Source organism: Eublepharis macularius, chromosome 4, assembly GCF_028583425.1.
Source record: "Eublepharis macularius isolate TG4126 chromosome 4, MPM_Emac_v1.0, whole genome shotgun sequence".
NCBI classification, from domain to species: domain Eukaryota; kingdom Metazoa; phylum Chordata; class Lepidosauria; order Squamata; family Eublepharidae; genus Eublepharis; species Eublepharis macularius.
Window position 1 is genome coordinate 89,975,381 of NC_072793.1, and position 14,255 is coordinate 89,989,635.

The 14,255-nt window shown below is 39.5% G+C and overlaps 1 protein-coding gene across 3 annotated transcripts in view; it reads right to left on the reverse strand.

Moving 5' to 3' along the window:
- EBF1 (EBF transcription factor 1) overlaps positions 1-14,255 on the reverse strand; it is a 501,457-nt gene that overhangs the window by 141,140 nt on the left and 346,062 nt on the right. For 2 of the 3 annotated variants that reach the window (XM_054977386.1, XM_054977384.1), the window contains exon 8: positions 10,342-10,483. In XM_054977386.1, the coding sequence (XP_054833361.1) occupies positions 10,342-10,483 (142 nt within the window). The remainder of the gene's footprint in view (positions 1-10,341; positions 10,484-14,255) is intronic. The other variant, XM_054977385.1, reaches the window with a different exon arrangement.

Consider the following 14,255-nt stretch of genomic DNA (forward strand, 5'->3'; position numbering starts at 1 on the left):
CTACAATAAGAAAAACTTCTACAGATATGTGAGAAGCAAATGCAAGGTAAAAGAGGCAATTGGACTGCTGTTGGGAGTGGAAGGAGAAACTCTGATGGAGGACAGAGAAAAAGCAGACAGGCTTAATGACTTTTTTGCCTCTGTTTTCTCACTGAAGAACTTGAGCCCATCTAGAGATGGATAGTAGACATGAGAAGACACCTGAGGGGCTAGTTGACATTGAAGAGAGGTTGTGGAGAGGCACCTGGCTGCACTGGATGAATACAAATCCCCTAGGCTAGATGGTGTGCACCCAAGAGTTCTCAAAGAACTTTCTAGAGAACTTGCAGAGCCTCTGTCCATTATCTTCAAGGCCTCCTGGAGGACTGGGGATGTGCCACAAGATTGGAGAAGAGCAAATGTTACCCCAATCTTTAAGAAAGGGAAGAAGGATGACCTGGGAAACTACAGGCAGGTCAGTCTGACTTCTGTTGCTGGGAAGATATTAGAGCAGATTTTAAAGGGATCGATCTGTAAGCATCTGAAGGACCACTTAGTGATCTGGGGAAGTCAACATGGTTTTGTCCCCAACAGATCTTGCTTTCCTTCTTTGATCGAGTGATGAGCTTACTGGATCGTGGGACCTCTGTCGGTGTGATTTACCTGGATTTCAGTAAAGCTTTTGATAAGGTTCCCCATGACATTCTAATGGATAAACTGGAAGACTGCAGACTATACTATAAGACAGTTCGGTGAATAGGGAACTGGTTAGAGGACCGCACCCAAAGAGTGGTGGTCAATGGCATATCATCAGATTGGAGGGAGGTGTCCAGTGGGATGCCACAGGGCTTGGTTTTGGGCCCAGTACTTGTCAAAATTTTTATCAGTGATCTGGATGAAGGGGTAAACTGGCTACTCATTAAATTTGCTGATGATACCAAACTGGGAGGAGTGGCAAACACCCAAGAAGACAGAGTTAAAATTCAACAAGACCTGAATACTCTGGAGAAGTGGGCAGCTGTGAATAGGATGCAATTCAACAAAGACAAGTGCACAGTATTACATCTTGGCCACAAAAAAGTGAAGCACAAATACAGGATGGGGGTACACTTCTGGGTAGTAGTGTATGTGAAAAAGATCTAGGAGTAAGAGTGGACTGTAAACTAAATATGAGCAGTCAGTGTGATACGGTGGCAAAACTCAGTCTTGGGTTGTATCAAAAGAACCATTGCATCAAAATCACAGGAGGTCATAGTCCCTCTCTGTACTGCCTTGGTCAGGCCGCACCTGGAGTACTGTGTGCAGTTCTGGAGGCCTCAATACAAAAAGGATGTGGACAAAATTGAGAGGGTACAAAAGAGAGCGACAAGAATGATCAAGGGTCTGGAGACTGAGCCCTATGAGGAAAGGCTGAGGGCCTTGGGAATGTTTCATTTGGAGGAGATTGAGGGGGGACATGATTTCTCTCTTTAAATATTTGAAAGGCTGTCATTTGGAGGAGGGCAAGGAGCTGTTACAGTTGGCAGCAGAGAGAGGACTCGAAGCAACGGGCTTAAATTACATGCAGAAAGCTGGTGGCTGGATATTAGGAAAAACTTTTTCATGGTCAGAGTAGTTCAAAGGTGGAATCAGCTGCCTAGGGAGGTAGTGAGCTCCCCTTCACTGGCAGCTTTCAAGAACAGGTTGGATGAATATTTGTCGGGGATGCTTTAGGCTCATCCTACATTGGGCAGGGGGTTGGACTAGGAAGTCTGTAAGGCCCCTTCCAACTCTGTGATTCTGTGATAAGCAGAGTTCACATGTTATTATTGATTGGCCTTCCTAAGCTGATACAAGTTTCCGCTGGAGACCTAAGTATCAAACAAATATCGGTGTAATTTGTACGCAGTTCCAAGTATTATTATTATTATTATTATTATTATTATTATTATTATTATTATTATTATTATTATTATTATTATTATATACAGTCATAAAGACTAGATCCTGAGATCTGTCAGCAAAAGGCATTGATGAGTTCCACATTTTTCACATTCCCCCTCACCCCACAGCAGTCCTTTCCAACCCTGGGAAACTTTATTCCAAGGGTTGTGGGACCTGCATGGCATAGCCATGTGGGTTGAAGGGCTGCAATGAGGAGGGGGAAGGGGAAGAAATCGTCCTTTCATTTTGCCTCTTTCTTCAGTGCAGCTCAAGTGATGGAAGAGAAAGACCTGAACAATTTTGCACTCTTCTTCCTCTCAACCAAAGCCTCCCAACACACATTTTGTAATCCACCTCAGTCTCAATGAGAAAAGCAAGAAGTATATGAAGTAAATAAATAAATGGCTATGGGGTCCTGAAGCTGTGGAAATAAACTTTCCCGTGGTTGGAAATTACTGCTGGAGAGAGGAGGGAAATGAGGCAAAGAGCCAGATTATGAGATCCAGTCCAACATTTAATTTATCATATTAAATCCTACAGTTTAATTTATCACTTTAACAAAATTTAAGGAAAGTGTGTATATGCATTAGTGTTGCCAACCTCCAGGTTGTGGCTGCAGATTTCCCGTAATTATAACTGATCTCTGGGCAATAGAGATCAGTTTCCCTGGAGAAAATGGCTATTCTGGAATGTGGTCTCAAAATTGTAACATATTTCCTAAAAGTAACAGCAGATAAAATCATATAGTACTGCCATTATGAGGATTGCCAATCTCCAGGTGGTGGCTGTAGATCTCCCAAACTTACAAGAGACATCAGCTCCCTTACAGAAAATGGCTGTCTTGGAAGGTGGATTCTATGGCATTAAAGCCAGTGGAGATTCCCCCCCCCCCTCAACCCACCCCCCTAGGCTCCACGCCTAAAATATCCAGGAATTTCCCAACCCAGAGTTGGCAACCCTAATATGCATGTAACACAGGGAGACTGGCCGGCAGAGAGGTGTACTTACTCTCATCCCTCCAATGTCTCCGTAATTATACCTTTTCTTCATACTGGAAATAATCAGTTTTGTCAGTTGAAGTATATTGCATTTCACAAGCTTGACCATAATGCATAAAGTATGTGGTAGGAGAAAAGGGACTTCTCCCTAAGTCACTAGACATCTCTGATCTAAAGAATGGATTTCCTTCCCCTTAAAAGGATCAACTGATTTCTTCAGGCTTGTCTGAATGCTACTTTGTACAAATTCCCTTCTCACACATCTCCTTTGAACTACATTTTGAAATTTCCCTTTTAAAATTACTTCTTTGATTGAGGTATGGTGGCTTGTCTCCATACATCCTAAAGTATATAAATAAATGTGAAAACACACACAAGCAGGAAAGAAAAGAGATCCAACTATTCTCAGAATGCAACCATAATGATAATGAAGGCAGGCCACTGATTACTGCAACTAACCGTGTTTGCACCAACGTCGCTGAAATTAGTCTCTGCTAGCTATTACTTTTGAAATATAGATACATTTAGTGGTCCAATGTGTTTATTAATGAACAGGTATCTAGGATAGCTTTGCATGGCTTTAAAACCATGAACACAGTTATAATGAGTCAAACCACTGAAAGGAACTTGCCTTATAGCCTGACAAGTGGGCTTTACATAGAAAGAAACTGGATAATCCCAAAATATCCAGGCATATGAAATAGTTAGACTCAAACCATGGAGACAGAAGGCTCCTGCAAAACTAGGTGGTGACACAGACTGTTTTATAGTTGCTCAATTGTGAAAAAAATACTTCTAAAAACAAGTGATAAGAGAACTATAACAACACCATATTATGTGTCAAGTAGCCGCCACTAGTAACAATATCAGTAAAACTAGTAATTCATCATCTACTTTTCAAAGATATAAAAAGGCCACAGCTATATTAGGGGGGAAAGCCTACAATATTCTATGGTTGTCAAGATCTACTTCCTAGCTAGGGCTCCCAAGTGCCCACTGGTTTACCTGATTGCCTGCTAGTGACTGATGGGGGTGGGGGTTGAATTGTCTGAGATCACCCACCCCAGGAACACACATGGTATGAATGCTCCCAGCAGACTGAACAACATTACTTCCAGAAGTGACATCATCATGTCAGTGCTGGGAACATGCACAAAGAGAAGAAAAATGATGAGTCCCAGGTCCTCCCCCTGCCACCAGGTAAGGGGGCCTGGCAACTCTCTTCCCAGCTCTTCCATCTTTAATGGTCTAATGCTATAGTTCAACAAAGGAGGGTACTGTAGCCACTTTTCAGTGCATGAGCACTTTAAAAATGTGTTCTTAATGTAATTTTATGCTTATTTCTGTTTTATATTGTAAGCTGCCTTGAGCTCCTCTGTGTGGAAAGGCAGGTAAATGTCTTAAATAAATAAATATGAGTATTAACAACAACTTTGTGCATTCCATGTTATACGCTGAGTTGGGAGTAAGAATATGCTTAGATATTATATTCTGGTCTTTCAAGTTCATATGGTTCTTCGATATTTGTATTTATTTCTCTTGTTAGAAATACTATAGAGCCTGTGGTGCAGAGTGGTATGCGGCAGTACTGCAGCCCAAGCTCTGCTCACGACCTGAGTTCGAACCTGGTGGAAGCCAGGTTCAGGTAGCCAGCTCAAGGTTGACTCAGAGAGGAACTACAAGTGACAAAAGGCACAGGTTGGACACTTGTCAGCTTCCCTCAAGTTTTGATGGGAAATGTAGGCAGCTTGGTGGAATGTTGGACAAGTGACAGTTGAAAAGTCCATTGGACAGCAGTCAGAGAGCCAAGCTGCAAGACTAGGATGCCTACATTTCCCATCAAAACTTGAGGGAAGCTGACAAGTGTTCAACCTGTTCCTTTTGTCTCTTGTAGTTCCGCTCTCAGCCTTCCATCCTTCTGAGGTCGCTAAAATGTGTACCCAGTTTCCTGGGGGTAAAGTGTAGATGACTGGGGAAGGCAATGGCAAACCACCCTGTAACAAAAAGTCTGCCAAGAAAACATTGTGATGTGACGTCCCCCCATGGGTCAGTAATGACTTGGTGCTTACCTTTTCCTTAAATACTATATTTGTTGAGTTATTTTTGCCTCACCACCCCTCCACACACTGCCTCCAAAGGGAGTGAAAACTGCCTCCAAAGGGACGGTTTTTACTCACCTCCATTTCAGCATGTATTAGGATTCGTCTTTGAAGGGGAAGCACAGGAGAGTGCACGCTTTATGTGCATGCATGGGAGTTTAGTACCTCATGGTCCTCCAGCCTCCTGCACCCCCACTTGGGCCTCTGAGACCCCTGACAACCCTATTCCCTGAACCCAAATTACTTTCCCTTCAGTCACAAAACAGTTGCAGGGAAAGGCATTTTTAAAGTCCTACAGTTCGCGATATGCAATGGGCCAATTACTCCTCACTAACTATTTGGCTGAGGAAAATGGTACGGTGGGGGGAGGGAGAAGCAGGAGCTCCTCCTACACCATCAGACTGCCAGTCATCTAGAATGAAAAGAAACAAAGCCCTTGTCTCTGTTTCCAGTCTCTTTCCCCCAATCTCCCTACTATCAAAAGGGAACAAGTCTAGTTTGCCAACCCCTCCTCTTCAGTTTGTTTACCAGCCAGCAGGAACAAAAAAACCACTGTCCCTGTTTAGCCTAAGAGAAAGAAACAAATCACACAAAGAGGACCAAAGCTTGCAAGGGTTCAGAACCTCCCCCTCAAACCAAAAATCATCGTAGATGGATTAGTTATATTAATTCAGTCAGAAAGAATGATACTTAGATCTGATTTTGTTTAGTTATTATCAAACTGCACATCCCTAGATACGAGATGTGCAATTTGATCATTTATTCAGAAAGAAGTCCTGATTATTTCAATGGACCTTAAGTCTCAAGAAATTGCGAATAGGACTGCAGCTTTAAATTTAGAAACTTTGTCACACTTTTTATAAGCAACAGCTTGATGTGGTACAGAAAAAGTTATTGTATGCTACATATAGATGCTGCCTTCTACCACAGGGCAGCCTCCTATCTATATGTTTCATGTTCCAAAAGTTATTGAAGTCAATGGGAAATCTTCCAAAGGGCTTTCAATTTAGGGTTATTAGAGAACTGTAATCTCTTGAAAAGGAGAGAACTTGCCAATGGCTCCCAAACTGTCTTACTCAAGTAACCCAACTGAATGTGAACCGTTTGGAGAGAGGGCACAGAAAGGCAATATTTTACTGCCAGTTTTAGAAAATAATTGTAGAAGTACATAATTATTGTTGACTAATGTAGGCAGAACTACCTCAGGTAGTTAATTTATGTAAGTCCACACACACACACAATTTTTAACCATAAAAAATTCAAATCGCATTTGAGTCCCCATTGGGGAAAAAGGCAGGTATAAAGTAAGTAAATAAGAATAAGAATATTTCCAGTGTAAGGAATTCAGTGATATCCTCCTAATAACTGGCAGATATTCATGAAGACTTTTTGAGCAGGGGTGAGGAATAACAGGCTACCCTTCAAAAACAAAAAGCAGTGTTTTGAGTGGGGAGGAAGAATCCTAGAGTATGTCCGATGAATGAACAGATAAAATTGGTGTGCTTTTTCTTCACGCTAATTAATAAAATAACAATTTGCACATTCTTTAGTAAAATCAAGCAAAAGTTATGATAGCGGTTTGTTTATTAAATTAAATTGTTGGCTGGGATGGAATAAAATCAAAAGCATGAATTGTAGCATAAAATGGCTCATGGCGTATATAAAAAGTAAGGCTAAATAAATACAGATGTAAGTTGTGTTTATATAATAAGAAACACTGCTGAGCTAAGAATTTTAGGTTAGAAAGTGCAAATATGTGGCCTGGATCATTATGAATTTACCACATGTCCAGTTTTAGTGCCATTAACATGGGGTAGCTATTTAACATATATGCAAAGGAAATTGGTGGAAGAGGAGCTGTAAACTAATACTGGTGCAAAACAGATTTTTTATTCAGCATTGATTCATCTAATGGTAGAAAAACAGTTTCACCCTGCAGGGTTGTTTCATTTGGGTTTTCTGGAGTGGTATTTAGTTTCCTTGAAATTAATCTCAGCTGGCTTCTTTTGAAACTAACCAATCACCAGAGACTGCATGGAAAAGAGCCTTTTATTCACACTTATTAGCTCCAATGGGGATTGAAGAGGTTCAGATAGACAAATAAACATTTGCATTCTGGGCAGGATTTATCATACCAGAGACCCTAAATAAACCTTCCCACATGGTTTTACCAAATTACTAAATTTGATTTAGTTTATTACTTACCAGTTTTGAAGGAAAAGTTCACAAAAGGGCAGTTACAACAAGAACCTAGGAATACCTCAAAGGAAAGTCCCATTGAGTTCAGTGGGACGAACTGCACATGACTGCAGTACTAGACTAATCTGGCCATCAGAAATCTTCCACATAGATGTTATATATATCTTTGTAAATTTAAATACTTCTTAGAGGTTATGGGATAGGGGTTGGGAGAACCAATTTAGAATAATTAGAATAGTTCTAAGCTCCTTTCACTAAGTAACAATTAGTTAGTTTAGGCTGATAACTGTCTTGCTTAACCTGGGCACGACAGTTACGGATTGTTACTATTTTACCTTATTTAAGTCTCATTAACTTATAGAATAAGACGAAGGGGAGGGATTGGTTGGAGGGGGAGGGAAATTGGGGTGGGGTTATTTTTTTCTCTTCTGTTCAGTATCTCATAATTATTCTTTTATTTATCTAAAATTAAAATAAATAAATAAACATATAAATAACAAAAAGGGGACAAAATATTATTGAAGAGGAAATAGAAGAAGGTTTGTCTGGGTTTAGGGAGGGAACTCTACCTTCCCAAGAAGTCTTGCTGTGCGATTATTTCTCTATATTTATAAAATAGATTTTGACATAGTTACATTTCTACCCTCTGTCAATATAACTTCTAGTCATAACAATAATTCCTATTAATAATTAATTATCAATATTTTGGCAGTAGTAATATTTATTATTAATATTGTAATTGTTAGGATTGCTCATTAATGTATTAGTAAACGTGGGGGGGGGGGAGAAATCTTCCACATGGCAGGAAGATTTTTGTTTTTGTTTCCCCAAAGGCATTAATAAGCAGCATTGACATGTCCACAAGACCATCTTAATACTTCTGAGGGCACTAAAGTTCAAACAACAATATTGTTTTAATAATAATAATATAAGAGTGAATTACATCTCTTGCATTATAAACTCTTGACAATATTTTAGGCTTTTCTCTGCAACTGTGATGGTTAATAATCTGCTATTTAAAATATTAAATTTGTATCAGTTATACATGGGATTTAATAACAGCTAATAGTATAGCATGATTTATAATAAAAGCAGGAAAAAAATTGTTTTAAAGCACAACTGCCAAGATTCACATATGGAAGCCCATTTCAATTTGCAGATCAGTTCTACTCTAGAAGACTGCCATGGGAAAAGAGAAATTCTGACCTCATTCTGGAGTACATACACTATTTATTTATTTAGATTATTTCTAATCCATCTCTTTATAGAGGTTGTTCAAGTTGGTTTACAATGTAAAATATTTATCAGAGTGGTTGGCTGTAATTTGCTAGGAATGGCCCAGTTTCCTGGAAGGCCTGCAGCAGTTAAGAAGAGCAATCAAGCCAAATCTCCAACCCCCAGTTCCGGCAGCTCCATGAAGGCTATTCAGTTCAGACCTGGCCAGCAGCAATTCATTTCCATGTTTCCACTATCCAGGTCTGTGTCAAATGGCCCCTGTACTCATGTGCACTCTGCTTGCATCTGGTCAGTGGGGCTGGCAGCACTGGAGGAGACACTAGGCGAGCCCACACCCATTGTTATTGCCATCTCGATCCTAACCTAAGCAGCTTCTGAGATAGTTTAATGGGTTAATCAGTACCCAATATTCATTCAGAAAATTCTTAAACTAGTAACAGTGCCAAAGGCCTTAGTGTGCAGTAGTAGAAGATCTATGAGTTACTGCTGAACACCTGTCTTATAGGGCTCAACTACCTGGGCTCAGAAAAAGATCAGTATAGTTCTGTTCCATAGAGCTTTTGAGGAAGAATGGATTAAGTAGCACGTTTATTTTTGCTGTTGTGTATTTTTGGATTGTTTTTATAATTTTATTCTGATTTGGATTAACTGATCATATTTTGCATTTTTATTTATTTACTTCATTTATACCCCACCTTTCTCCGCAATGGGGACATCATTCTCCTCTCACAACAACCCTGTGAGGTGGGTTAGGCTAAGAGTGTATGACTGGCCCAATGCTACCCAGCAAGCTTGCATGGCACTGGTCTCCCAGATCCTAGTCCAACACTCTAGCCATTACCCCACACTGGTTCTAATTTTTATGACTGTGTTTAATGAATTCCTAGCTTCCTTCAGTATCATTCAAAAGGAGGAATGGCAGAATACAAATGGCAGGATACAAAGCAAATAATCATTATAATTATTTCCTATTGTATGGATAGTGAAAATAGAGTAAAACATAATTTATTAATGCACTTGTGAGCTTCAGGTCGAGACTGCTGCAAACTGCAAAGTGTTTCCATTCTGAAACTTATTTTAAAAAATAGAATTCAGGAGCAGTGAGTTGCAGGGAAGAGTAAAATTTAGGAACATAAAGAAAAAGGAATAAGTAACAAATGATTCCTGTTCTCAAGTGGATTGTGTAAGTGTGACTTGCGACTGTACAAAAACAACCTAATTTTCTATCCATGGGAACACAGAAGTTTAACAGGAAAAGGGAAAGTAATAATCTTTCCTGAATTCTGCCAGTCAGGTAGCCTACCGTATGAAAGTGCTATGTAGTTCTTAAAACATGACTCCTTTGTTCCGCTCTGTTTTTGAAAAAGCAAGGATGGATTCACACAAGTATATATTAAATGTCACCACTGCAACTATCCATGAGATAGTCATTTATTAATGTTATTATGTACCACAGTAAGTGATTCTAAGTTCCAATTTTCAGGGAGTTTCACCTTCTTTCCTACAGTCTGGGCACACAACTGAGAATCTCCAAGTGCACATGGAACATCGTACTGTAACCGAAGAAAACTGGACAGACCACGTACACACTGGAGTGCCACAGAGTGCCTGCTCATAGCCTTTTCAAATAAATGAACACTAACCATGAATTTGGGAGGGATGTAAAGTTTTCTCATAACCTTCTTATCAGCTGATAATAACTTCATGAGCAGCCTGTGTGGGACTACCCAAATGCTGCTGAAATTTCTGCACCAAGACCCTACACTCCTTTAAACAAACAAACAAAATCTAAACCTTAATCCTTTGATCCTTCTAGGATAACTAGCAGTGAAGAAGAAAACCAAGAGATTGAGTCGAAATAAACCAGTACTTTAAAGAAGTAATGGCAACCAACAAAAAATGCCTACCATGTTCCAGATAAGAAGGCGTACCTTCCGAAGGATCAAGCCTTCGAGCCCTCCGCCCATGTTTAGAGTTGTTGTGTACAAACATGTTATCCGACACTGCCAAGACATGACCATCCACGTTGACTGTTGTAGATACCACAACCTATGAGCAGAACAGCAGTATAAGGAACACTTTAATACAATTTTAAAATGAAATAAGCACAAAGTGTAATAAACTCCGAACCTTAAATAACAGCTGAGAGCTGCAGAAAATTGCACTGCTATTTTGCATAATAACTACTGCTTAGATTATACAACTCTAACAAGAGGTGCTATAGTATTGACAAGTGAGTCTTTGGCATCATAAGCTTTTGATGTCATTTTAAGTCAAATTGCACAGTTTGTAGCTGTACAGAAGAACATGCACTGTTAACCATCATTTTAACATGGAACTCTTTATTAACATTTTTTTAAAATAACTGGCTGTATTTTACCCAACATCATCCTCTGGTATGTAGATCATAAAGCTGTTGTCACTGAAAATGAGGACTGTTTCAAAAACAACAGAAGAGTGGCCAGTAAAGATGGGATGAGAGCAGCTATAGGCATTACACTATTACAGCTGTAGCTGACAGGAGTGTTTGCACATCTTCCAAATTCTCTAGAACAGGCTTCATTCATTGTAAGCATTGCAGTTTGGAACTGAAACGAATACTGCTTTTTAAATCCAAGTAGACATTTTAATCAGGTCTGAATTCATATACTTTGCAAATGTTGAAAATGGAGATGTTTTTGCTGTAATTTGTAGGATACATGAAATTACATATTCACAACATCTAACAAATTCACAAATACGGATTGCAAATGCACGGCTTCTCATTATTGGAATTCTCCAATAAATTTCAAACACATTTCACATTTTCAACCTGATACCTTAAACAAGTGTACCTGAAAAAGTTTTTTTTTAATATAAGTGATAGTGGGTCTCTTCAAAAAGATTTTTAAACAATAAGATGAAGATACTAAGTATGTGTGTGTTTGATACAGCCATTAGATACTCAAGTTTCAGATAATGAAAGCATTTAATAATACAGTTGAGCTTATGGCAAGTGACTAAGAACCTCATTACCTAGAAAGCTTAATTCTATCCTTGTCTGTACTTGAGCTCCGGTGACATCTTATGTGAAGTAAATGAGGCCAAATTGGCATAGCTTTGCCTGTGTTGACCTCAAATATAAGGGGAAATATCCATCTGGTCTGAGGCTGCACTATTGTTAAGAATCCAAGCTAAAGTACAAGTCTTACCACCAAAGACAGCTTCTTCTCTAAGGAGTTCACCAAAATAAAATATTTAATGGAGACATCTTACCAATAGCATATTTAATAGGGGCTCAACTCCTTCCTGAATTAGTGAGACCTCACAGTCTACAGCAGGGTTCCCCAACATTGTGCTCTGGGCACCATGGAACCCACCAGAGGGCCAAGCTACAAGTGATGAATGACACTTGAACGGCAAGTGGATTGAGTGGAGAGCAAGTGGAGGGCAAGTGAAGAGGGAGGAATACACTTGTCATTCGTCACTTGTAGTTTGGCCCTGAAACGGTCATTTTCTCCAGGGAAACAAGACTTCTGTGGCCTGGAAATCAGTTGTAATTCCAGGAGATCTCCAGTCACCAGCTGCATGTTGGCAACCATGAACACACTATAGCATGGATTGTTCGGGTTGTTGGGGCGTGGGTTGTAAATGGATGGGCCTACCATTGCCTTGTCCAAATGTGAAAAAAGAGATTGAACAGGACTCAGTAAAACTGATCAGAAATGTACATGCATTCAGCAAAAAACTGAATCCATTAACAATACTATCAAAAGTGCCTAGAGACTATTTAAATGTCAAGCTGCATTACCGAGTTTTTAAAGTGCTAAACTTGTACTGTATCATGAGTGGTCATGTTTTCAGAAAAGTGTTCTAGAAATCTGGCTACACATATCCATACCCAATGACTATATTCTTACTCTTGCCCCCAACACCCATACTAACATTTCTATCTCACTGTCACTCATATTTGAGCATTCTGCCTAACTACAAGCATCTTTCTCATGAATATACACTGCCTTCCAAAACTTTGGCTAAAACAATAAGAAGAAATGACCTACACTTCTCCTTATATTAAACAAGGAAAGGGGATTAAAAATTGAAACCCACTGAGATATGTTTATTCATGCGACCTCTTACAACCAAATATAATAATTGTCTGTTAATTGCAGTTTCAGCTCCCACCTCATGCTTCAACATGTGAAACAGCAATCATCCAGCTCCTGTTTAATCCACCTATTATGTTGACTAATTAACTTTGCTCGACAGTTTATTTCTTCCTCCATTATCAGCCCATGTCAGCCGCAAGCACAGCGCCGCAAAGGGGGACCTCAGCCCCTTTGATTGATCACCGATAGATTGACATGCAGATTAATTTAATTAGAATCACCTCACTTGAGAAATGAAAGACAATGGCAAGGGGGCTAATAGATCTGCTCTTATAATGAGGCAACCCTCCAGAGCCAAGGCAGAGGATTTCTGATTTATTTTGCTGAATTCCCCAGTCGCTCTGAAAGGCTCTTGCTTTAATTGTTCTTGGTATTGAGAGGCTTTAGCCTCTGAAGAGGTGAAATGCTTTACAAGGATTGGCAAACATTGCTTCAAGTCTCTGAGGAAGCCGCCTACCCGCTCAAAGTTGTATGAACAGGAAGGTATGCTAACAACATCTCTCTTATACTGCTTGCACCAGGTAAAAGAAAAAAGGAAATAAAACTCTCCACATAATGCCTGATTAATAAACTTATTCAAAATAGATTTGGTCTGATATTGACAGAAATGCTGCTTAATTAAACACTTTGGGCTACACTCACCAGATCCCCATACTTAATAAGGTCTTCAAGAAATTAAAGATTGTCTCATAGAGTTCATAGAGGCCTGCCTGAAATTTGGGATTATCCTGCCTTGAGAGTCCATTCTAACAGTATGGGCATGTGGGAGACAGCTGTTGCAACTCCTATGTCCAGTCTATGTAACCTCTCAGGTTCACTGCAATCTACCCAAATACCCCCAATTTCCCAGGAAATTTTGAAAGCAATCTGAACTTTTAAAAGCATATTTTAAGAGTATGCGTCTCTGTCCTGCCCCTCGCTCTGCCCTGCCAAATCATTATCACCTTTCATTCCCTTTCCATATCTCAGATCAGAAAAAAACCAGTTATCCTTTCTTCCTTTTACTCAGGCATCTGTAATGAGAATATGAATTAGTAGTATGCCTGTGCAAATAAGATCTGAGGAAAGTGGTGAAGGCACTTCAGGGCTAGCAACTTCTTCCTCAGCTCTGGTGTAGAATTTTATATGTTTGTTTTAGTCCACCTTTCTCACTGAAACTCAAGATATAGATTGCAGAAATTTGAAAACAAGCATAAATCCATATTTAGAGATAAAGCTTAAGTAATTAAACATGAGTTCTTTAGCAACACAGAAACGACCTAGTAGGAGCATAGCTATATCAACAGATAGCACCCAGTAGAATAGTTTACTGCCCCTGTCCTTTTATCAAAGCATCTCTCTAAGCCATTTCTTACAGGTAAAAAGCCCTCCTGAATTAGTTTTGCATAGTTTGTGGAAAGCCAGGATAGCTTGATATGATCTAGAACACTTATTTGTCTTTTTGGCCGTTCTCCTCCAGCACTACATTTCAAGTAAATCAATTTTCTTCCTATCATCTTTCTTCATTGTCCAACTTTCACATCCATACATAGTAATGGGGAATACCATTGTTTGAATTATCTTGATCTTTGTTCCCAGAGATACAGCCCTATCTTTAAGGATCTTTTCTTGTTTCCACACAGCTGCTCTTCCAAGCTTCTTCTGATTTCTTCATTGCAGTGTCCCTTTTGGTT